General features: G+C 44.4%; 1 protein-coding gene and 1 long non-coding RNA gene across 2 annotated transcripts in view; one reads left to right on the top strand and one right to left on the bottom strand.

Annotated features, from left to right (window-relative positions):
* The window catches only part of LOC116993839, a 55,268-nt gene that overhangs the window by 18,593 nt on the left and 11,554 nt on the right, over positions 1-25,121 (bottom strand). Inside the window, exons 4-6 of the long non-coding RNA XR_004417382.1 lie at positions 11,527-11,637; positions 2,717-2,820; positions 1,337-1,410 (exon numbers count right to left, since the gene is read on the bottom strand). This is a non-coding gene — a long non-coding RNA (uncharacterized LOC116993839). The remainder of the gene's footprint in view (positions 1-1,336; positions 1,411-2,716; positions 2,821-11,526; positions 11,638-25,121) is intronic.
* On the top strand, positions 6,286-23,929 carry PSEN2 (presenilin 2). Its single transcript, XM_033054963.2, has 11 exons — positions 6,286-6,349; positions 10,632-10,827; positions 11,551-11,780; positions 12,749-12,890; positions 13,705-13,772; positions 14,566-14,786; positions 15,613-15,711; positions 17,463-17,540; positions 19,131-19,250; positions 19,734-19,852; positions 22,940-23,929. The coding sequence occupies exons 2-11, from the start codon at positions 10,684-10,686 to the stop codon at positions 23,093-23,095; spliced, it is 1,377 nt and encodes a 458-aa protein (XP_032910854.1). The 5' UTR covers positions 6,286-6,349; positions 10,632-10,683; the 3' UTR covers positions 23,096-23,929.

Below are 25,121 nucleotides of genomic sequence, written 5' to 3'. Positions count from 1 at the left end.
TATTTCCTTAATTTGAGACCTATGCTTGAATGCCTTTGACACATAAAATAAATACTGTTTCTTCAACTTACAGTTTCATAAGAGAAAAAAAAAGCTTCAAGATTTTCAAAAGCCACAGTTTAACTGTGATTTAAATGTAGATAGAACTTTCACCTGCTTTATTTGATGAGTAAAAAATCCCTGTATAAACTCTCTTATTTAATTTATTTTAATATATAACATGCTCTTCAGTTAGTGAATAATTGAGAATCAAACTAGCTTGATCCAGTTTAACTAGGTCCATTCAAAACCTAATTTAGGGCTTGATTAAATGGTGCTAATGTAAAGTTAAATAAACTAAATGCCAGTAAAAGCTATTTTAGGAATTGCCACTCCTTTAGAAGGCTAAGGAGTTTAAAACAAACTCATTTAATTTACTTTAAAAGTTACTAGGATAAACTATTCTAAGTGCTTCTATGCAGAAAAACTTGCAGAGCTATGACAATGGACTCTGGAAAACTGCTGCTTAAAATGAGTACACGAGTGAAGTACAGAGGCAGAAAACAACTAAACCTTGCACCTTTTATAAACAAAAATCAAAATACAACACTTTCCCCCTTGCCCCTTAGGGGAGTGAAAAATATGATTTTGCCTACATTTTCAGTTTTCTTGCTACTGCTGCTGAAGTTGTTGCCCTAGCAGTGGGAACTCTGGTCATGATACAACTGTGCCAGCAGAAACGAGCTGGGCTCAATCTGAGTCCTGACAAACCAGGTGGAACCCAGCAAACAACGTGGCTTCAAATCAATCGTTCTTGTAGTGTCAGGAGTTTCGCAGCACTAGTCATTTCACAAATGCATTCTCCATAGAGGGCTATATGAGCAGAGAATATATTTAGCAGGGATCTGATTACACTAAAAATTCCCTGAAAGGCTTATCCCAGAGAGTCTCGAGGCTGGAGCTGCAGATGTGGGAGCTCATCCGAGTCCCGAGGAGAGGGATGTAAGCGGCAGAGCTCTGTCCCCTAGTGGGCATAGTAAGACGCTCCTTCACAGCTTGTGCATGGGGAATCTCCTTCCAGTGAAACCAGGAAGGATTTATTTGAATACGAACGTATAATTCACATTCCTTACTCACGTCCCTCTCACCATGGCCACCAACAGGCCCAAATCAATTATAAAGTTCATCTGAGTAGCTATGGGGAACTTAATGAGGAACTTTTATCTCTCTTTAGCTTTTTTTCTTTTCCATGTGCATTTTAAAAAGATGTCAGACATTTGCTTCCCTTTTTCTCAGGACAGATCTCATCTCAGTTAAGGTCATGGTCCTCAAAGAGAGCAGAGCAGTGTGAACTCACAGTTTTCCAAGTCACATGAAGAGATCTTCTGATTGCTCGGAGCCTGGGATTGCCCAAAGGATTTGTTCCAAGATCTGAAAAGCCAAAGAGATATCAACAACCTTAAAGGCACAATGCTGCTTTTCAGACTGGTACGTTTGTCTCCAAAAGGGAAACTTCATCCTTTAGCAAAACTGTACAAAACTTGTACATAAAGGAGGCAGGAGAAGGTGTCTGAGAAAGACAGTAGTCCAGAGGACATCATGTCAGCAGGAGCTCTGCTCCCAGGCAGGCACTAGACACTCCCACTGGGCTCCTGCTTGATAAGCCAGCCAAGGACCTGTGCCTAAAAGCAAGATTTTGATGGCATTCCATTGACTTGGATGCATCACTGACTGCCCTGTGACTGTATGCATTAGCAGTTTCAATTCATGTTCCCTTCCCAGCACTTTGGCCCTGTCTGGTTTGAGAAAATCTCATATTTAGCTCAATTCTGTATCTTTCAGAAAGAAACCATCTACACAGCTCCTGTGATGCTGTAGACCTAGAAGGAGTGGACCACGAGGTGATCTCAGGTCTGTGCAATACCATAGGGGATTTGTATTGAGTGAACATTCGTGTCACATCTTTTGAGTATCCCCTTAGCATGAAGCTGAGCTTCCAAGGGTCAGACCCACAGCCTGCAGCCTGGGGGACTTTGGATCTGTACTTAGCTCTGTTTTAGACAGAAGGATATCCCACAGTCTTCATTACTGGGGCTTAAACCTGAACTGTCTGGTTACATCTGAGGCATCAGGGATACACCAATGTGGGAACACTCTTTAAAAGCCCACAGAGGAGTGTGACACCAGTACAGGATTCCTGCCCACAGGTGGCAGTCCGTCATGAGCCCTGGCTGCTTGCTGGGCCCTCTCATGAATGAGATCTCCTTCAGTTATGAGAAAAATGTTTGCTTTGGTATTCAGAAATGACCTTTCCTTGAGGGACTGAGATCTACAAAGTGGAATAAACTGAGCAAGACTCCTGGAAAGTACTCTCTATTCCAGAACAAAACTCCAGTGCGCTGGGCCTGACCCTATTCATGTCTTCTGTGCAAGCACAAGAGCTTTTAATGCTGTTCTGACAGATGGTGTCATGTCTGTTTCCATTCAAAAGCCAAGGGAGCATCTCTGTTTGGATTTGTGTCAGTACTCCTACTTCCGGGTATTATTTACATCTCCTGAAATGAAACAGTCGCAATTCCTTGGATGTATTTGGAGAACTGCAATAGTTCATGACCAAAACCTCCCAGAGATTTTCTACTATAAACGTCTCAGTACCAAACTGGGACACATTAGGGCAATCCCAGAGAATGTCCCCATGTACTTCAGAACAGCCACCAGCCTGGTTAGAGACACTGACCTCCTAAGTCACGAAGCTGTCATGCAGCTGGGCGTGTGATTTCCCTGGCAATGAGGACACTGCATTATCTGTGAGAGATCCTTTAAGGAAATGACTGCACAGATCTGTTAAAAAATAATTAAAAAAAGAAAGAAGAAATCAGAAGTATTTTTGATGTCCATATGATATAGAGCAAGGCCTTGCTCAAAGATCCTGTTCCCTTGGTCTTAGATCAGCTGCTTCTTGTGTGATGCAGCTGAGAAAAAAACATGTGAAAAGGCATTCTGACTGAAAGCTGCATGGAAGTAACATTCATGGATGGAGAGACCAAAACAACCATTTGTCTTCCTATTACCCACTTTAAGCTAGAGGAGAAGAACACTGAGCTTAGATTTTTGCCTCATGCTACAAAGGAGGGAGACAGGATATGAATTCTAAGACAGACAGCTGGGTTTCACATACCTTTGTTCTTGTGCTTCCATGAAGGTTGAAGTACATACAGTAATTTCATGATTATAAGCTGCATGTCTGAGTTGGCAACTGTCTTGGGTTACAATCCAGAGTGTGATAAAAGGTATCTATTCTATCACCATCTGTTGAGGGTGGGGGCAGTGATCCTTATCTCAGCGGCAGATATTCTGCTAATGGGCCATCCATTGAAACCAGGCAGGGCATTGTTCTTTATCTTTTCACAACCCATCCTTCCTCCAGCCAGTCATTTTCTGCTAATGGCCCATTGAGTCCCACTGTGGCACTGATAAAATTACTGCATCCCATTGGAAGTTGCTCCAGCCAGGGGGAAGAGCCCAACATTTCTTACCAAGATAAAAACAGAGGTTTTGGGACACTAAGGGAGCCCCTTTCTCCACTGGACTCCAGAGGAAAACCGGATTTCTCCACATCACCACTGGACCTCCGGAGGGAAACTGCACCTTCTGCAGGAGCACTGCTCCAACTGAGCCACATCTGTCACTGCAGGAGGATGCAGCCACCACGGAATGGGACTGCTGCCAACACCCTGCCTGACGGGGTGTCAGGTTGTACTCTGACTTTGTCAGGGTTTGGAGTTTGTTTCTTTGTAGTACTGTATTTCTATTTTAATTTCCCTAGTAAAGAACTGTTTTTCCTAATTCTCATATCTTTGCCTGAAAGCCCCTTGATTTCAAAATTATAATAATTTGGAGGGAGGGGGTTTACATTCTCCATTTCAAAGAGAAGTTCCTGCCTTTCTCAGCAGACACCTGTCCTCCAAACTAAAACAGCAACTTTTCATTCTTTGGCCATATATTAACCACACCTGATTATAAGCCGCACTTTGGGTTCGGACCAAAATTTTAGTCAAAATGGTGCGGCTTATAATCGTGAAATTACTGTAATTTTTTTTCCTAAAACCCTTTGCCAGATTGCACAAGACCTACACCTCTTTGCATTTGTCCATCAGGGTGAAAGCAAAAAGGGAGGATCTAGTGAGAATGTGGAAAGAAGCAAGGAATTTGTTTGTTTCTAAATTTTAGTTCAGAGTAGGCACTTGTGAGCCCTTCACACAGCAGAGTAGTACTTTTGAGAGACACAAAAAGCTGCAAGTTTAGCTTCTAAAGCTGCTGATAAAGGGCAACTGGGCTTGTAAAACCAGTTCCCATCACTTTAGCCGATAGAAGAAGGAGCCTAAGAACAATTTCCCTATCTCCTGTACAGATCTATGGCAGGCTCAGCTGGACCAACAGCTGCCAAGTGTCATGAAGATGAGCACAGCTCAGATTGCCAATGCTTTGGCTTTGAGGTTGCAAAACGTTTTAAAACAGATAAACATTTTTCCTATTATCTCAATTTTGTGTCAGAAAGCAAAGAGGAGAAAAATGATTTTCAGTTGTGGAAAATCTGAGAACAGCCAAAATTACTCCTTGCCCTAATGTTAAACTTAACAGAGCAGCTGAGCATAAAATGTGTGAAGAATTCAATTCATCAGAAAAATCCCCATTAAAAAAATCCCCAGCTGGATCAAATGTCCAGTGAAAAGGAACTCAAGAGCTCAGCACAAAGACCAAAGATAGACACAGCCTTTGAGGAAAATCTGTCAGAAAGAGTTCTGATAGTGAAAAGCTCTTGGCTAGTGAAAGAACCAGCCAAGCACAGAGTTTATCAATTTTTTCAGACTGACTTTACCTTGGCAAAACCCAGATGGTCATGCTGGGATAGGCAGCTCTAAGGGGCTCTGAAGAATTTTCCATGTACCTTAGTTCTGTGTGCAGTGTTCAAAAGAAGAATTACAGGTACAAGGAAGGTGTATCACTTGTCACTGATGTTGTGCAGGAAATTAAGAGAGAAGAATGTGATGGCCAACTTAAGATTTGGAATCTGCAAAAGATTCCATTTTGTCCAGTGATTTATAGCGTGGCAGTTCATGTATTTGTACCTTGTGTCTCCTTCATTACCATCTTACTCTTCATTCCTTTTGTGCACAGAATCATCACGGGCGGCATGGAGCAAAGAGGAGTGTGAATCTCTGCTGTAAACACTCCCTGTGTCTGTGCCTGAGGTTCTTCCTGAAATGACAACGGCAGCAGAGGGAAATTGCCATGACTCCAGTTTGTGTCTCTGCCCCCACAGATGATGAACAAGTGCTACAGAGCTGCCAGAATCTTAATTTCACTTGACTGCTGCTTGAGGAAGCAATGGGGACGGAGGCAACAGTGGTTTTCTTCTGACTGAAGAGCAATTTCGCCCATCTACTGGATTGTCTTGCTTACCATAATAAGTTTTTTTTTATTTTTTAATTTCAAACAAAAACGCTTACAGTCTGAAAATACAAACTCCCCCACTCATTACAAATAGGGCGAAATTGTAATTTTCCTTATCCAACCCTCTTATCTATAAACTGAGCAGGGGTCAGACAATTCCAGAACTATTCTTTGGCCATTTCCTCTGATTTCTCTGCTTCCTCCTCCACACTTCTCAGTTACTATTTATTATTCCTTTCATTTCCATCAGGATCTGCATGCCTGCCTATCATTTTATTCGCTGAAGGGATAAGTTCATAAGCATTTAAGCCTTCCAATATTTGAGTCTACAAAAAAGAAAGGGACTTTTTACAAGAGCATTTAGTGACAAGACAAGGGGGATGGAATCAGCCTGTAGGAGAGGAGTTTCCATGACACATGAGGTATTAGGAGGAAGTTCCGTACTGTGAGGGCGGTGAGGCGCTGGCACAGGTTACCCACAGAAGCTACGGATGCCCCATCGCTGGAAAGTGTTCAAGGACGTGTCGGACGGGGTTTTGTGCAACATAGCTTAGTGAAAGGCTCCAAGTCATGCAAAAGGCTGCAACGGGATGACCTTCACGGCCCGTTCCAACTCCAGCCATTCCGGGACACCGCGTGACCCGAGGCTCCGGCCCCGCCCGCCCCCGCCCCACCATGGCGGCACCGCCGCCTCACAGGCCGCCACCGCGCACCGGGCGGGCGGGGACAGCCGCCTTCCTATTGGCCAATCCTCTGCCCATTCTTCTCTCCTATTGGAGGAGAGCGGCCAGTGGGCGGGGACACGCTCTGATTGACGGCTAAGGCGGCGAATAGGCGGGCGCGGCCGTCCCCCCCGGCCGGCGCTGGGGCGGGAGCCAATGGGAGCGGCGGGGGGCGCGTGCGGTGCCGGGAGCAGGTAAACAGCGGGGCCGGGGACCGGGATGCGGGGTGGGGATGCGGGATCGGGCTCTTCTGCCGACGGGGTGCTAAGGGCCATGGATGGGGCGGGACGGGACGGGACGGGCCCGGCGGGGCAAGCCGCCGGCGTTCGCGCGGGGTCTCGGGGTCACCCCGCTCCCAGAGCTGCTGTGTCTGTATGTGTGTATATACGTACATATGTATGTTTTTATATAGGAACATATATATTAAAAAAATATACATATTTCCGCGTGTATGTGCATGTGTTAAAATATCTGTTTCTGCTGGGCGGTGGCGGCGTATCCCGGCTTTCATTTGGAAGCGCCTCCGGCACACCTTCGGAGGCAGCCAGATGTTTTAAGCGTTCAGAAGGGCAGCAGGGCAGCAAGAACATCTGCATGGGAGCAGGGTTCTTCTGGCCTCCTGCAAAAACTCTGCCTGCTGGGGTGGGGCTTATCTCGGCTTTTTTTTTCCGCTCTCCTTTAGTGTTTGTTGTCCGTGTCTCCGGGCGGGCTGGCCGTGCACTTGGATGCTCGGGGAAGCGCTGTGTGCCTGTGTCCCTTTGGGAAAGCAGCCGCTGGTCTGGGACACAGGACTCAGCACAGCTGTCCTTGCTGTCCCCGAAGTGTCACCTCCAGCCCCGGCTGGCTCTGATGTCCCCAGCCCTACCGGGACCAGTGCGAGTTGGTGCTCCCGCAGGCGAAGCGATTGAGGTTTTACTTGTGGCAGAAGTTCTGCTGGGCTGTGGTGTCTTTAGGCTGTGACAGAGTTGGCTGATGGAGTATTTGGGCTCAGTGCTGGCAAAACAATCCTTCTGATTTCAGCTTTGCCAGCAGAGTGGCCCTTTAGGGCTGCATCCTGTGCCTTTCTTGTGGGACACGAGAAAGCAGCGCTAGTTCAGCCAGAATATAGAAAATAGCTACAAATCTTTACAACTAGCCATGGCGTCTTGTGTTTTGTTATTTTTGTGTTCTGGCGGGGCTGGAATTGGGTGGTCTTTGCACGCTGAGATGGTGTGTTCCAAATCTCCTGTCATTTTAGCAGCACGCCCTTTTTGACTTTATTTATTGGCAAGAACGTGGAAATCCTTCCTCCTAATCTTGGCTCCACCACTTCTGATTTCTTAAAAGTTTATTTCCCTCTCTTCATATTTACCAATATGCAGCAGTGGTTGCTGCGGCCAAAACTTAGGAGAACATCAGGCTGTCAGTATTATCCCAAAGCCTTTTCTTAATCTAAATATAGCAAAAATACATTTATCTTCCATGTAATTGTCATCAAAGAGAACAATATGGATAAGAAGGAATTTTAACTCTCAAGTGGATAATTAAGTATTCTGCTATTCTGTGCTGTATATTGTAGTGGTATTGTGATGGACGAAATGCAAAGCAAAGGATTTAGATTATTTGCAGCATGAAAATAAAAGGCAAAGTGAGGCCAAATCTTAATGTTAGTGAACTGGCCCAGTTTAATCAAAATCCATAAAGCAGGTTTTTTGCAGTTGAGGAAAGAGGTTCTTGCATGAAGGACACCTAGAAAGAAAATCGGTGACTCCTGCTTCCCTGCAGGATTCACAAGACTGCTATAAAGCAGGAGTAATTGTATTCCCACCTCAGCTCCTCTGAGAAGCACTTACTACTGGCCTAGTTTTTGTCCCCTTTCATTTTTGCCATACAGTTTTGAGATTTGGGTCATTTTGCTCTTAAGCATTATATGTTTTTGAATGGGACCTGATGGTTTGAGAGGCAGAGGAGACTCCTGCCTGATACAACTTAGTGCTTCAGTTTGATAATGGACTGGCACATTGTTTAATGTATGATCATGCTCTGAAGCATTCTGTGAATGCAGATACAGCTTAGGTTTATCTCAGTGCTCCATGTTTTCCATTCCTGAGCTGTCCTCCCTCTTTTCAGCTCAGCCTAGGAAAACCGTCAATATGCACAGATCTATTTGCTGCCATGAGTATAAGTAGGAAAGAAGGCTCCCTTGCTTTCCATTATGGTGTATTCAGCATCCTTTTGGCAGGCAGAAATAATTTCCACAAGGCCCTTTTCCTTAGTTTAAGTAGTGAAATGAGACTAGAAGACAGCGTGGCTTTGTAACACCCCTGCCTTAGCTGCCTGGTGCTCTGTGGCTCCCTTTTTGTTTGTCAGGCAAGTCCCTGGCTTTCTGTTCTTTCCCTCTGCTCAGCCCAAAGGGTGCTGACTGGAAGTATCATGACATCTTTGCATGCCCATATCCTTGTTGGGGGTGCCTAGGAGAAAATGTCCTTAAAATTGGCTGTATTTCAACATGAGTTTATTTCTTCCCATGTAACTGTGAAGGTTAGTAATTGGCACAGTGGTTTTGCTATTGGTTTAACTCCTCCAGTGTGCATAACTAGGGTACTGAAAGTAGGCTAACTGGCTGTCCCTTCAAAGTCCTCTGCAGAATTGCTCTCTTTATGTAGCAAAAATGATTTCTTAAATAATGTGAGAAAAATTCTTCAGTATTTTCATTGAGTTGTTAAAACCTAAATATTGGTCCCAAACTATCAGTGAAAAAAAAGCTTTTTTTATTTCTTTCCTGGTTTCTGACATGAGTAGAAGGTTTTGAGAGTTATTTAAATTCCATAGGTCACAGATCATGTGGCATGCATAACTTATCCTGTTCCACATCCAGAAGTATGTCATGATTGAATGATTTCATGCATCCAACTTCTTTAAAGACCTAAATCCTATAACTGGAGCAGAGTCTAGTGTCCCAGCTGTAAATTGTGAACCCTCATGTGCTCAGCCAAAAGAGTGTGTTAAGCATCCAGAGAGGAGATCTTGGTCTCTGTGAGAAATAAGCACACAAGTGTTAAGCAGCTCACTCAGTAAGAACATGGGATTACTATGAAGCTGACAGGCCTGGTGTGAGGGTTAACCCTGCTTCTGTTTCCCATAACTGCACCACTTTTATCACCAAAGGAGGAGCAAGATGATATGAAAAAGCAGCAGAAGCCAAGGAAGGAGCAGATGTCTGAAAAATTCACTTGGGTGGATTGAGTTGTTGTTCTAAAATTTCTTGAAGGTGCAGATGTGTTGAGGAGGCCTGTGAAAGAAAGGGGGGGTCTCTTACTCCTACCTCTTTCCTTCCTCCAAAGTGAATTTCAGTTTCTTTAGTGAGAAACAAGAATATCTCACAGATCTTGAAAGTATCTACTATGATGTCAGGGTGTGCTGGTTGGGCTGTGAATGTGATTCACATTTAAGTGACTGTGTCCAAATCACGTGGCTTCTTCAGCTTCCTCTTCTATTTCCTGAGACACAGGAGCTTGGGTAAGGTTCTGCAGAAAAGAGTTGTTCTGGTAGATATAACTGCTTACAATGCGTAGAGGTATTGGTTTTGCTTGTGGACAAGTGGCTGAGTATCAGAAAGTGATTAATTACTTGCTTTGTTAAGCTGACTTAATAAATGCTAAAAAGAGTTTTCCTGTTAGTCGCATTTATAACTTCCTGAAATCCTGATTTTAAGGCTGTTCTGTGGTATTCAGGGCAGTGCACCTTCTCCCTCTGGTGCCTAGAAAGAAGAGCTGCTCCTTTCCTTTCTGCACACTGTCACTGCTTTGCCTGCTTTTTTTTGCATAGTATTTCATTTATTCTCCATGTTTTTGCCCATCCAAGTATTTTTGTTTTTAGTCACAAGACAACATAAGGAGAACCCACAAGTGGCTCTCCTAAGGAGACAGGTCTTTCCCTTGCTATGCAAACCTCTTCATTAGCAAAGAGAAGCACTGCTAATAAAATTCATCTGGTTAATAAACAGTCATAAGACAGCATGTAGCTCCTGATTAGTGGCTTATGTAAAGCTGAGGCTCCAGGTTACTAAGAAACTTCTGCTCCTTGCTGATGCTCGCGGGAGTGTTGTGTAAGAGCTGAGCTCTCTTGAGCTTCCTGACAGACAGCCAGTGTGTGAGGTGAAGCTGTGTTTTGCCCCTGCCAAATAAACACTGAGCACTGAGAAACCTCCTTTGTGGAAGGTAAGGTGTACTGATGGGAGAGGGGAAATAGAAGCAGCAAGTGTGAAAGCTGTGGTAAAGAAAAAGTAAGTTTCTTTAGTGATGCTTTTTGCTGATATCCGTGCCTGCAGCAGTCCCAGCGACTTCAGCTGAACGGATTGTCATGCCTGGGTGAGGGCAGGATAAATCTGCTCTTGGGAGAAGATGGTGTGCTGGGGCCTCCCTGCTGAATCCTCTTCAGACTTTAAGTTATTTGCAGTGTGGTATTCACTGTTTTCTTCCTCTCTGCTCCCCACAGCCCTGAGTAGTGCTTGGCTGTGCCCTCCTGAGTGCTCCCTTGGAAAGTGGCGATGATCACGTTCATGAACAATTCGGACAGCGAGGAGGAGCCCTGCAATGAGAGAACATCCCTGATGTCTGCAGAGAGCCCTCCAGTACCTTCCTACCAGGATGGCCTGCAAGCCTCAGCAGCAGGGGAAGCACAGGCACATAGGGTAGGTGTGTGTCCCTCCTGGGGAGTAGTGACAGAAGTAGTCCTGCTATCCCTCATTCCCTCCTACCACTGGATTCTAGGATTGGCTTTGGTCCGTGCTGTTTCTCTGGTGTCGCTCTCAGCCATCAGCAGCACTGCCTGTTGCCATTTCCTCCACACTGACTTTTCCCCCATTTTTATCTCCATATATACTCCTCCCTTTTCCTTCCTTTTGGTAAAGATACAGGCTTTTAATCAGGACCTGATGCACATATGACTGTTGCAGGATATCCTTTTTAACCTTCTTGTTCTGCTAGATACCCTTTGTCTGCTCTGGTCTGCTAATGTTAGAACAGAATCTAGTCCAGCTGCCAGCAAAGCAGCAGGATAAAGCAAGCACAGTGTTGTTGGGAAATGAGGAACATGTCAAGCTTATATCACCTCAGATGACATTTTTTCTGTCTTGTTCTGGGCATCTTGCCCTTCATATTCATGTGTCTTTCTATATATTTGCATTTGAAAAAGGTTCTTAGATACTCACGGAATTGGTTTAAAAACTCTGTTGCAACCTGTTTGCAATGGAATTTAATGGAACTTCGGAAAGTATTGTTCAGTTGGTACCTTTCTATTAGGACTCAGCTGCTATGCTGTGGAGGCCTACAGCAGCCTCGTGAGATATGATGTAATCAAGCTTTGAACACAAAGAAAAGAAGCATCTTACACATTTGCTAACGTTTCTTTTCAGAAGAGGCGAGCAGGCAGCAGCCGTGGCCCGAACAATATTGCTGGTGGAGAAATGTCTGGCTCGGGTGTTCCAGTGAGAGAAAGTGCCCTGGAAAATGAAGAGGAGGAACTGACTCTGAAATATGGAGCAAAGCATGTAATCATGCTCTTTGTGCCTGTCACCCTTTGTATGATTGTTGTCGTCGCCACCATAAAGTCAGTGCGCTTCTATACGGAGAAAAACGGGCAGCTGTAAGTGGGGTCTGCAAACAGCATCAGTATGTGGGACCCCCTGCTCCACACACACACTCTGCATGCACACTGCTTCCCTGGCAGGATGGGAGAACCTTTACACAGGTAAAGGTGGCTGTGGCAACATGCAGAATGCTTACTGAAGTATGCTATGTTCACCTGTGTAAGTTTTTTCCCATACCTGCCTGACAGTGATCCCTTAGCGCTGTCGTTTAGGGTGCCCTGAGCAGCATAATAATGAAGCTGCTCCATTCTGCAGCATAAAAGGCCCAGGCTGAACTCCTAGGCTGCTCACTCACTAGCTGGCAGCAATCAGGGAATAGCATGTTCATTTGGATGAGTGTCTCATTTCCTGGTGATATTTCTGGTTCCTAAGGACTCATGTGCGAGGTGTGGATACGTAATTCCATCCAGCTCCTGCTGACAGTGCCTGGCTCCTGGGGCCTGGCTCTAACTGTGCTTCACGTGTGGGGTGGAGGAAGGAGGACTGTGGTGCCTTGAACTGAATCAAAGGAAACAAAATGGGGGAAGAGGTGTAGGGTGGTGAAAAGGGATTAAAGAGTCCAAGACTCTTTTACCAACTGTGGAAAGAAAGGGTGTCCCCTATTTCTTAACAGCACCTGGGAAGTATCCCTGTAATTATCCTGGAGAGGTTCCAGAGCATGCAAATAAAAATTCATGGCCTGCAGAGCACTTATTAAAATAAAGTCATTTATACTCTAGGTCTTTTTGCTTAGAGCTCTGCCAGCCACAGCTGCTCTGTAAGAATGTGCTTTTGATAGAGACCACTAATCTTTAGTTGATAATTAACTTGAGCCCAGCCCCTTCAGAGGCTACATCTCATGTTTGCTGTCCTTGGCAGTCCTACCTCCCTTTCTTTCCCACACACACAGAGGTCTGGTTTTATCTGGGACAGATGGTTAGAAGAGAATATCTATACTTTATATGGCTTTTGCTTTATTCTGCAGGATCTACACCCCCTTCAGTGAGGACACCCCATCTGTGGGCCAGCGTCTCTTGAACTCGGTGTTGAACACCATCGTAATGATCAGTGTCATCATTGTAATGACTGTGTTCCTAGTGCTGCTCTATAAATATCGCTGCTACAAGGTAAAGCATTCATGCCAGAGCCTTTTCCACCTCTGTGCTCTGAGCCTGGGATCAAATGGGCCTTGCAAGGCAGTGAGAAACACAGGCACTGCTGGCTCATCCTCATCTTGGGCACAGCAGCAATCACACTGTGCAGAAGTCTTTGTCAGTAGTGATGGAGCTGTGGCTCTAATAGGCTTTGCTGTTTTTTTGTCAGTAGTGGCAGGCCCTTAAAAAAAAGGTCTGCTACTTTGTGTTAGTCCGGTCTGAGTTTTCTGCATCTGATCCAAATGTTTTGCCATTTGTACTTATGGACTAAGTTGTACCATTTACTGTGAATGCCTTCTGTTAAGACATTTCAAGCTTTGTGGGAACTGTTATTATTCTTTCCTGTGGAAGCTCTGGTAGAAGAGCACAAGGGTTGGAGGGAAAGACCCATTCAGGTTCCGTGGTGCTCAGGGAGTTCTTATATGTAGTACCAGCCCAGCATTTGAGCTCTGTTTATTCCTGCTTTTTAAACTTGTCCCAGAGTTTATTTTTCAGCCTTGGGCAAAACCCTCGTCCTTCCTAGCAAACAGAAAGAATGTGCTCACCTGTATGAGCTTGCAGCCAGTATGGATACCCATGAAAATGCTTAGGCCAGAGAATGAAAAAAGCCCCAGTCAACTAAAACCCTAAGAGACACAATACAAAATTAAAGAGAGAGAACAGGGAGGAACTCACTGTCCTTCCTTCACTGGAAGGGGAATGCAGAAGGAGACTATCGGGCTGCAGTTCTGTGACCTCTGCAGGGGTTACAGCCCCTAAAATCACTGTTTCTTCTTGCCCTTGATAGTTCATCCATGGCTGGCTGATCCTGTCCTCCTTGATGCTGCTCTTCCTCTTTACCTACATATACCTCGGGTAAGTGGGAATGGTGCAGGTAACCTGGCAGTTCAGGGCTCCTTCACCTCTTTGCTGAGAATTCCCACTTTGAACAATAAATTGCATGTGTCCCCTTCTCTAAATGAACATTTAAGTGTTGGTAGAAGAAGAAAGCTTTCTTTTTTAAAAAGTGGGAAAGAAGATCTTTAATAGTCAATGCTCAATTTTCAAAAATCGTTGGGAAGTGATACCGTGAGCATGAAATGAACAGGCTAAATCTTGTGGTACAGAGTCTTGGATTATACATTGAGAAGCATGTGGAAAGGCATTTTATGTGCCAAGTTACTTCTCTGATTTGTCTTTTTTTTTAGACAACATTGTTTCAAGCTAATTCCCTTAGCTCCCAGCTCAGGTGAAAGGAAACTTTTACTTGTGGGTGACATTTGTTACAACATTTTCATTTTTAACTGTGAGCATATTGTACCTGGTGGGATGCTTGACAGGACCTTTCAGCTATAGACAGTCATGGAGCCACAGGCCTATTCTCATTTAAGACTTGAAATCCTGCCTGCTGAAGCCCTTGGAATTGCTGTTGAACTGACGACTAAGGCAGTGTGGTGCTGGTCTGTAACACAGCACATCCATCTCATGCAGGAGGAACAAAGCTCAGAGCAGCAAGTAGCAAAGGGCAGGTTCCCCTTTCATGATGAGAGTTGCTGTATTCTGCTTCCTCTTGGTGTATTTGGGGGCTTTTTTTTAAACTACAGCCAGTGGGATGCTTTGCATGTCACTTGCTTTCACTGCTTAGCTAACTTTTCTTGTGGTATTCCAGTGAAGTATTGAAGACGTACAACGTGGCCATGGATTATCCCACTCTGTTCATAGTCATCTGGAATTTTGGAGCTGTTGGAATGATTTGCATCCACTGGAAAGGTCCCTTGCAGCTCCAGCAAGCTTATCTCATTATGATCAGTGCTCTAATGGCATTGGTGTTCATTAAATATCTACCTGAGTGGTCAGCATGGGTGATTCTAGGTGCAATCTCCATCTATGGTAAGTCTGGGTTGTGACTTTCAAGGTGTTATTCTGAGGCAATCTCAGGACTCTCTATGTCCTTAAAAAAACAAACAAACAAACAAACAACAATTTTATGGTGCTAAAAGCTTTAGAAAGTGCCAGATGGGCAATTAATTTGACTCCCTGCTTCGTCTGTTGCTAATTGTTTGTGTAGGTAGTGTACACCTCAGCCAGGTCTTTAAAAGTGGATCACCAAGTCAGGGAAGAACTGAACCTCACCTAGCTGCATGGTAGGGGTGGTTGGATTTTTATCAGTAGCAGACCTGACAGTCTTGCAGGTTTTGTTCATTGTTATCAAGAGATCATGGGTTTTGGTATGAGTTATGAGTTTCAAGGGAACCTGCAGAACAAGAGGGAGGAGATCTGATGGAGGAGAGAGGGTAGGCAAAGAAGTGCTGGACTAAAGGCATTCATTCATACACAGAGCCAGTGTACGTGGTGATGGATTGTGGAATGTGAACAAAGCACCCTCACTCCTCCTCTAATTAAATTTAACATCTCAGTGAAATGCTGCCATCTGCTTTCAAAGAACTCATGTGGTATTCTCAAGGGGCTTTTTATAGGATTAGCACAGTGAAAACTCTTATTATTACATTAAGGCTTGGAGATGGTATTTCAAATGAACAACACTTTCAGGGACTAGAACAGCTAGAGTTATGCAAAGTGGTGGAAAGTGCCACTCAGGAAATCATCTGGTTTATATGGATAGATGTAAATTTGAGGAGAGAATGTCTTCTTAAAGATGAAGAATGTAAAATATGCATGACAGTTCAATATGAGACTGCTTTTTTTCTTCCTGCAGATCTGATGGCTGTTCTCTGTCCCAAGGGGCCACTGAGAATGCTGGTAGAAACTGCACAGGAGAGAAATGAGCCCATTTTCCCTGCATTAATATATTCATGTGAGTAAGATTATAATGTTAATGTTTTTAGCCAGATGAAACTCTATTAAACTATTTCTGTGTCAAAGCAAAGAGCACTGTCTTAGCTACTTTCTTGCATTAAGAATGGTACACAATTATGTTCTGGAACAGACCATTTGTAGAAAGCCTTATTTGTGTGCTACAATATTGCTGACTCTAATTAGCCGAAAGGAGCCTGCATTTACCTTGTGAAGCTGAATGTTCACAAACAGATTTATCCTGTCATGAATATAGTGCAGAATATGCCTCTTTTTTTCTGCACACAGAACCCTGTGTGAGGTGGGCAGCAGTGTTTGCCAAGTTCTGTGATGAGATGATGCTCACTCAATACATTCATTCATTGTGTGTATGCTTTACAGACACACTTTAAAAATGTCATGAGGCTCCATGCTTCCTGCAGCCTCCTCTTGCCCTCTGTACTGTACAGATGGCAGTGCTTAGAATAATTGCTTTACTGTTCATTGTTTGGCTCCTCACTTTGCAAAGGGCTCCATTCAAGTACTGCTCTGGAAACAGAATCTTTCTTGGGCTGTTTAACTACCACAGTGTCTGGTGCCCCTATCCAAAGGTATCCATGTGCTTAAGATAAGATTGTTGGAAGGCAGGAGACACAACACTCATGGGACCTGAACTCAAGTGTTTCATGGACCTCAGTGACTTTTTCATTACATCACTTGAAAGATGAAGGGCTATTCCCAAATGTTTGGTGCTAAGCTGAGGATGCCTACAACCTGATTTTTTTTTTCTTCAAGCATTTAGTGTTACATAAATGCTTTTATGTGTTCCAAGCAGAGTTTCAGTTCACCTCAGCTGCCTTCTCTTTTACAGGAGATTCTTTTACACTGACCTAAGACAATCTAGATGAAATCTCTCACATGCTTTAGTTAACAAACAGGAGTTTCCCTAAAGGAGAATGCAGTTCAGCAAATACTAAACACTGAACAAAAAGTTCTTTTGCAGAATGTCTCCAGTGTCTCCATTGCAAGTCTACATTCTGTGGCTCCCTCTAGATGCAAAAAACATCACCTTGTCTGAGCTTATCATGGAAAAGCAGGCACTGTGTTTGCTTTGGCTTATTTTGTTTAGCTTAGCTTCTATAAAATCAGGGAGACTGGTGCACACTTAAAATAAAAAGCCAGTTTGAGTTCCCTTCCACTGATTTTGGAATGATTTATATATTCCTTTTTAATTTCGAGCTCCCAAGAATAAACCCCAAACATCAGTTGCTATTGGAACCAAAACAGAAATATGCAATATTTTGACAGGATGGAACCACAACAGGCAGAGAGAAAACTTGCATTCTGACAACTCCTGCAATCCCTTGCTTGTGTGCTGTACCTTTAGCAGAACATGAAAAAGTTGTATTAGTTAACCTCTGGTCACCTTTTGTATTACCATCATTCCCTGGGAAATTGTTTTCTTTGAAGAGAAGAGCCAGAAATCAGGAAGAAAGGAGTTGAGTACCCTAGTTCTGGAATTTTGCTTTCTTTAATCCACAGAGGAGATTATATTGACTCTTAGCTATTTGTGCTCTGGGACTTTCTTAAAACCTGAATGGATGCATTGCCTTGTCTTTCTCGCACCTTGCTGTTTCAGTGCCTAGGGAAACCAACTGTTTTAGAAGTATTTACAGGGGCAAGTGTTTGTATTTTTAGGAACAGCTAAATACTTACTTCCTCTGAGCTACAGTGGCCAATGTTTTATGCAGTTGATTACTTTCTTTCTTCCAGCTGCTATGATGTGGACAGTTGGAATGGCAAAGCCAGACACAGCAGCAAGAGGACCAAGTCAGCAGACATGGGATGCAGGTTTGTTTGCATGTCTATGTCCCATACAGAGCACTGTGCTACAGAAATAATAAATATGTTTGAGACTGAATGCAAACATAAGCCCCCAAATCCTGATGGATGCATTTTTTTTTTCAGTGTTGTTACTTGCAGAACTCAGTGATACTCATAAACCTGTTGTTACTGGCAGCAAAGATGAACAGACAGCATAGGAAGCTCCAGTATTCAGGCCACTTTTATTTTAAAAAAACCCCAAACAAACAACAAATCAAATAGAAGTGTTGTTCAACTCACATCTGCAGTGTACTTAAGTCAAAGCTGAAAGTGGGCTAGTGGGGGGTTCTTTTCTCACACTGGAGATGGTAAATCAAACATAGGGTCCTAAATATAATACTGATGAGCTGGTGAACTTCAGTGTTGCATTCAGACCAGTGCCATGGAGTGCCTCTCTGTTAAGTTAAATATGGCTTACTCTGCTCAAGAAAATAAATGTCTTTACCCTTGGGTAAAGCCTTGTGTTAAGCCTTACCCACCAGTAGCTTTTTTGATGCAAGTTTACATTGTAGCTGGTTCTGCAGTAATTTGGGTGCCTTTACTTTTATCTTCTTGAGATGCAAATGAAACTGCACTTTTAAGGTGATTAAATGAAATCTTACTTGTGGTTTTGGGAGGATTTCCCATCTAGTCCTGTTGCACTTCAGAGATCACAGTACCTTTGGATGTTAAAGCAATAAATACGTGCAATAACTGAACATGCTGCTTATTTCAGGATGAAGTGGCTGACGTACTGAGGAATGGCAGGGATGCAATCCTGCTGTGAAATGGGGCACAGAGCAGGCACAGACTACATGGTGTGGGGTACAGACTGCTCTGTGGAAGCTCTGTGTCCCAGATCACACTTTGCTTGCACCTGCAGAAGCAACAACCTGTCAAACTGGCATGGACTGAAGAGTTTGTAGGAGCTTCTGAAAAATAGGAACTGACAGAGTCATATATCACAGACTGGCTGCTTCTGAAAGTACTGCCAAAGGCTCTGTCAGATGTGCTTTAACAGAGGGGGGAAAAAGTTAAATTTGTGGACAATGAAATGTGTCTGCTTTCTACATGTGAACAGTCAGCTCCAATGTCAGTGTGACTCAGGACTTCTCTCATAAATGGCAGTCCTCTTAGTCATCCATTTTTGTTATATGACTGGTCAAGGAGTACCTGAGCACCTCCACCCCAAAGGTATAACACTCTGGGAATGCATATTAACTTTAGTGGGTTTTCCTTGTCATTCTGGTCTGTGCAAAGCAGTGTTAAGTCTCACTGTGCTCACTCCTTAAAACCATTGAGGACCTGGGTGGCTGCCAGAGAAGCTGTGAATGTGCACCCTTCTGACTGTTCCAAACAATAACAAACACGTTTCCCTCAAAGCTGCTAAAGGTCTCTGCTTCAGCTGGTCCTGATGGTCACACCTCCAACCAAGAGACAAAGGGCTTACCCACTGCAGGGCAGCTTCACAGGAGTATGGATTTCACAGGCTAAAACATGTTATAAATGTCACTGTCTCTTGTGTTTCTTTTTTTTTTTTTTTTTAATTGTAATCCACTCTGTTTTTGTGGAACCAAGCTGAGGATGGGAGAGAACACCTCAGGAGCCCTTCACATGCAGAGTCTCAGATGTCAGAGACGAGGAGTCCTGTTCCAACCCACCCCATCACTTCTTTAGAGGAGCTCGAGGAGGAAGAAAGTAAGGGAAGCTTTATACCTTGTTTTCAGTGTAGTCAGAGACTGACATTTTTACTCTTTGTGGCTAACACTCTGTTACCTTGTGTGGTCTAATCACAGTTAATTTGAATAGTTGTGCTAGCTGAGCAATGAAGATCTTGAGTCTGTGTGTTTCCTCTTGCTGCTGCAGAATCTCTTTTGAGATTGTGGTTCCAGTGACATCTGTTGGCTATGTGTACAGTTTAAACAGTTTCTCTTCCCCTTGTCTCCTGTCCCTCTCTGTCCTTGTGCTTCCTCAGCTGTTCATTTGTAAAGCAGCCCAGGGAAGCACCTCAGAGAATGAGGGAGGACAAAAGCAGTCAGCATGCTAGGGAATGTGTGGGTCCAGGTTGGTAGCCAGTACTAGGAACCTTCACCTGCTACCCAGAGGACAAGAATTTGTTCAGGAGGAAGCAAAACAGGCGGCTCAGAATTAACACTTGTTTTCTTTTTCCACTTCTTTCAGGGGGTGTGAAGCTGGGCCTTGGAGACTTCATATTTTACAGTGTGCTTGTTGGGAAAGCAGCTGCCACAGCTAGTGGAGACTGGAATACCACACTGGCCTGTTTTGTAGCCATTCTCATAGTAAGTGAGCAGCTTTGAAAAGCTCTGTCACACCCTGTGCAGCACAGAAGTGTTGCCAGAAGTACCAGCAGCTAAGCAGTGCTAAATCAGCCCAGGTAACCTGTTAGGTATTTTGGAATACTCTGTCTCTAGGCTTTGAACAGCCACCACGGCAGAACAATCCAGACTAATCAGAGCAGAACCAAGTGTGGGCATGGTGGGGGTGAAACAGCCCCAGGGAACTGCTGGTGTGTTTGCTTCAACCACAAGAGTCAATATTAGGAACTCCTCACTGATTAGCAAGGTTAACTCCATTATGCTAAGGGGAGCTGATAGATAAGAGGGTGAAGACCTATCTTATTTTACTATTTGATCTGGAAAAAAATGAGAAGAAAGGAGACTTAGATCCACAGAAATTATCAGTAAGGGCAGATGACTAACATACTGTAGCTGCTAAAGAGTTGGTCCTGCCAGCTCTAATGAAGACACTCTGTTAAGCCTCCACCTGAGTGGAAAATAATTACAGTAATTTCACGAATACAAGCCGCACCAATTTGACTAAGATTTTGCTCCTAAACCGGAAATGCGGCTAATAATCAGGAGCGGCTAATACAACCTCAGAAGTGCCTGCCAGAGTGCTGAGCCGAGCAGCTGCAAAGTCGGCATTTTGCGATTGTTACAAATCGCTACTCTGTTGCACCGCGGGTGGAGCCTGGCTGCCTGCAGGCAGAACGGGGGGCGGGGAGAGAGGCGGGAGAGCTCTCTTCTTCCTCTGCCACAGCCCAGGGGAGAGACGGGGGGGGCCCGGCACCGCCATTGCCGCGGCCTGGGGAGGAGAGGGGGGACCCGGGCCGCCCCTACCGCGGCCCGGGGAGGGGGGGGGAAGCCCGCACCACCATTGCTGCGGCCCAGGGAGGGGGGGGGAAGCCCGCGCCGCCATTGCTGCGGCCCGGGGAGGGGGGGGGAAGCGCGCGCCGCCATTGCTGCGGCCCGGGGAGGGAAGCCCGCGCCGCCATTGCTGCGGCCCGGGGAGCCGACAGGAGCCCCGCGCAGCCATTGCTGCGGCCCAGGGAGGGGGGGGGAAGCGCGCGCCGCCATTGCTGCGGCCCGGGGAGCCGACAGGAGCCCCACACAAGCCATTGCTGTGGCCCGGGGAGCCGACGGGAGCCGCGCGCAGCCATTGCCGCGGCTCGGGGAGCCGACGGGGTGCTTTGTCCCCGCCTGCCGCCGCCGCGGCAGGAGCGGGGAAACTCCGTCCCTGCCCGCCGCCGGTGCCACGGGCGCGGGAAAGCTCCGTCCCCGCCCGCCGCCGCTGCCGTAGGAGCGGGGGAAGCTCCGTCCCTGCCTGCCACCGCAGGGCAGCGCCGACCCGGGGTGACCGAGCCCAGTGGCAGCGGCGGCCGGCCCCGAGCGGCAGCACCGGGCTGGGCCATCTGGCCCTGTCAGCGGCCCCTAGCGGGCCGAGCCTGCACAGCCTTAGCTCAGCCAGTAAACGCCGCCCTCCCGCGGTTCTGTTACTAATTGCACGCGGGTCCTCGCTGCGAACGACAGAGCGGCTTATATTCGGGTGCGGCTTATCTATGGACAAAAACCGAAATATTTGCCAACACCCAGAGATGCGGCTTATAGTCAGTGCGGCTTGTATTCGTGAATTTACTGTACTCTGCACTTGCTGTTTGCTTCAACATCCTCATGGAAATTAACCAGAAAGACAACAGCAGGATTTTTAGAATGTAAAAGAAAATCTATTACTGTGTCCTTCATGGGCCTCTATTTTCCTACTTAGATCCCAAGGCCAGTGCAAGTGACTGTCACTTGTGAAGACTGCATCAAAAAGTCTTGAAAGTGGTTATCTTTTTTCTTCTGCCTTCACTCAGAGTCAGGATTAAATGCTCAAGAGATGGATTTCTTGTTCGGACTTGGTTGTTTATTAAATTGTTTATTAAATCTTATCTGAAGTACGGAGAGTTTTTCAGCACTTCTAGCTGTCAAGCCAAAAGAGAGAAAATGGAGGTGAATCCAGCTAGTTACAAGGTCTTTTAAAGGCTAACTATCCAATTAAGAGCTAACATCTATACTTCTGACTCAATAACCAAACACCTGTGACCCACACTGCACTACTGACTATCCAATCCAAAAACTACTACCTGAAACCATGAAGAAGAAGGAACAAGAAGAAAGAGACAACACCCAAGAACCTCCATCATGTCCCATACCTATTACTATATTCTAAAACCCCAAATTCAAAACCCTTCACCATGTGAAACTACACACTTTATTCTAACTACACACCAGTGATTCCAACTCTGTCACTCAAATTTGGGAGCCTTCTCCAAGGGCTCAAGCCAAAAGCAGCACTCTTTTGAGGGTCAGTGTCAGAAAACACTGGAAGTTTAAAATTCCCAGGGTTCCAACAAAAAAGCATGTGAACTAGAAATGAGGGCTCTGATGAGAGAAGGAATTAGTATCTAAAGGCACTTAACCATAGTATCTCCCCAGAATATACGGCTTCCTCCCATGCTGCAAAAAGCAGATCTTGGCCTGCTATCCAGATAAAACCAGAACTCACCCATTGTAGTAAGCAATCCAGCCAAAAGAACAGCAGTGGATATTTGATTTGGGTTTGGGTTTTTTTTCCCCCTCTTTTTTTCTTTTCTTTTTTTCTTTTTCTTTCTTTTTTTACCCTAAGGGATCTTGTAAACAGAGAATGTGTTATAAGTACACCCTGCTGTGTATTAGAGACCTGTGCAGTTCACCAGGATTTAAGTGCTTTTGTCTGCTGGATCAGTACTTCATTCACAGTGGCACAGAACAAGGAGTAAAATATTGTGTAAAGAAGTTTTACCTCTTGGGGTCAGCTGTACCTCTGCATTTGCTGTTTATACCACTTTCTCAGCAGACAGCTGTGCTCAAGGCTGCTGTGGAAAAATGTGAGAAATGAAGCTGTGGGCAAATACATCTCTGCTGGTAGCTCAGGCTGGCTTCAGTGCTCATCAGTGCACATAGATAATTGTCTGTATGTTGGCTTGTTGGTGACAGATTTCTGGTTGTCTGGTTGTCTTACAATTATTATTTATCTTTATTTATTTATTCTCTTCTCTCTGACAGGGTTTATGCCTAACACTTTTACTACTGGCTGTTTTTAAGAAAGCACTGCCTGCTCTTCCCATCTCCATCACCTTTGGCTTGATATTCTACTTCTCGACAGACAACCTTGTGCGACCATTCATGGACACCCTGGCCTCCCACCAGCTGTATATTTAGAAGAAGTGGGAGTTAGAGGAGTCCTTTTCAAGCTTTGCTGTGAAGTATGGTACAATGTTTGGAATAGGTCATAAAGTTTTTACACTTAGTGCCATATATTTGTAAGGAAAACACTAATTCCGTGACATGCTGTGTACTAAAATTCTAATAGTTACGTGTTGAACTGAGATTTTTCACAGGACTCTTGGTGAAAAGCCTGGCTCCTTGCTGATGTCAGAGTGTTACTTTTATTTTATTTGATGTGCACAGTGGCTTTTATGAGCACAGAAACCTGTATGTAGCATGGAACACTGGAGAGAGGTGAGGGGTCTGATCTTCCAGGAGCTAAGTAAGGTGTTTTAGCCCTGGAACTGCAGTCATCTTTAACCACACTGGAGAATTTCTGAGTCTTCACACATCTGAGTGCTGTACAAACACGAGGTGCAAGTGATTGGAAAAGCACAGAGCAATGTGTGAGCCATTAGAAAAGTGAGGTTGCACTTCCTACGTTGGCTGCTGTGCACACAGCATGTTGGAATTGCCCCAAAGGCTCATTTATTGTGACCTTAGTTAGACATAGTGAGCCAAGAGGGATCAAGACAGGATGTCAGTGCTGGGATGTCTGAACATCAGACTCCTGGCCCTGAGCACATCCACCACTGCAGCAAGCAGCTGATGAAGGCAGGGCTGCCCCTTCCAGTGCATCAGATCCTCAGTGTGCAGAAACAGATAGTGCTCTCTCCTCCCAATGTTTTATTTTTTAGGAAGTATTTTTCTGGGTCCATACTACAATCCTGCAATGACCCTAAGGTGGAAATGACTGAACAACTCCAGTAAATCAGACCTGTAACTTACTGTGTGTGTTTCTGGTCTCATTTCTGTGCATTGTTGTAACTACTCCAAAGGAGGATTTACCTTCCCTTTATTAAGAGGTCCTCTCTTACACTGACTGAGATTTGGTTTACCTAGGTTTTTGTACTGTTTAAAGATTATTTGTTTAATTACAATTTTTAAAATAGCTATTTAGCGTCAAAGGAACTCTTTTGGAAATATCCAGTCATAGTTTGTATCAAAATATTGGTGTGCAAACTTCAGTCTCTTCTTACATTACTTTTAGGAATAGCTATACGCCCTCAAGTGAGTTCATTAAGAAAATCACAGTGCTTGATGTCAGTAAAAAAATACACAGGACAGACAGAACCTTTATGTTTTGTCCACCATTGAAAATAATTTTATTTCTACTCTTTGAGTCAGTTTTTCAATAGCTGCCAAAGTTCTGTGGTTTTTTTTTTCTTTTCTTTTTACTTGTATCTGTTACTCAAACAAGCTCAGTTTTCTTTGACAGCTGATCAGTGTCAGTAAATGTAACATTATGCAAGATTTCATGAATAATGCAATGTCATTGAGAGACATAGAATTTAATTTCTGGAAATACTTTTTAGCTAAGGCTTTGAATTACACATTTTTTATGTAGTGCTTTTTCCAGCTGTTCAAGCTCATCTGCTTTGATATTTAACAAGGACGTCACACAGGTGATTCAGACTAATTTTTAAAAGGTGCATAAGGGTTTTTACAAGGGGTGTGTGTGTGTGTGTCTCAGTCTGGACAAGTCAGTAACTCTTGCTCTTTGTTAGTTTTCCGTCCTCATTTCTCACATTTGCAATGTTTGAATTTAACAACTGCAGACAGAGTTAACTGTTACTAAAAGGTATTTCCTTTGGAAATGTAAATCAGTAGAGCTTTGTTTGCTGATTTTTAAGGTTTATGTGAGAGTTGCTTTTTCTATTTGTTTGTTTGTGTTTGTTTTTTTTTCAATGGAAACAGTTATGGGGCCAAATCAGACTAGAATCACTGGGAAACATGATTTTACTTTTTGCATTGCATGGTGTAGAGAGGATGTGTGTTATTTGTATATACTGAAAGAAAAATCCTGCTTGGCTTATCAGGGTTGTAGCATATTATTAGAAACTATTTCTATGAAAGCAGAGTTGATACTTGAAGAAACTGGGAGGAGAACCTTCACATATTGAAGGATCACCACTGGTTT

Source organism: Catharus ustulatus, chromosome 3, assembly GCF_009819885.2.
Source record: "Catharus ustulatus isolate bCatUst1 chromosome 3, bCatUst1.pri.v2, whole genome shotgun sequence".
NCBI lineage: Eukaryota > Metazoa > Chordata > Aves > Passeriformes > Turdidae > Catharus > Catharus ustulatus.
This window is presented reverse-complemented; position numbering and strand designations above follow the sequence as displayed.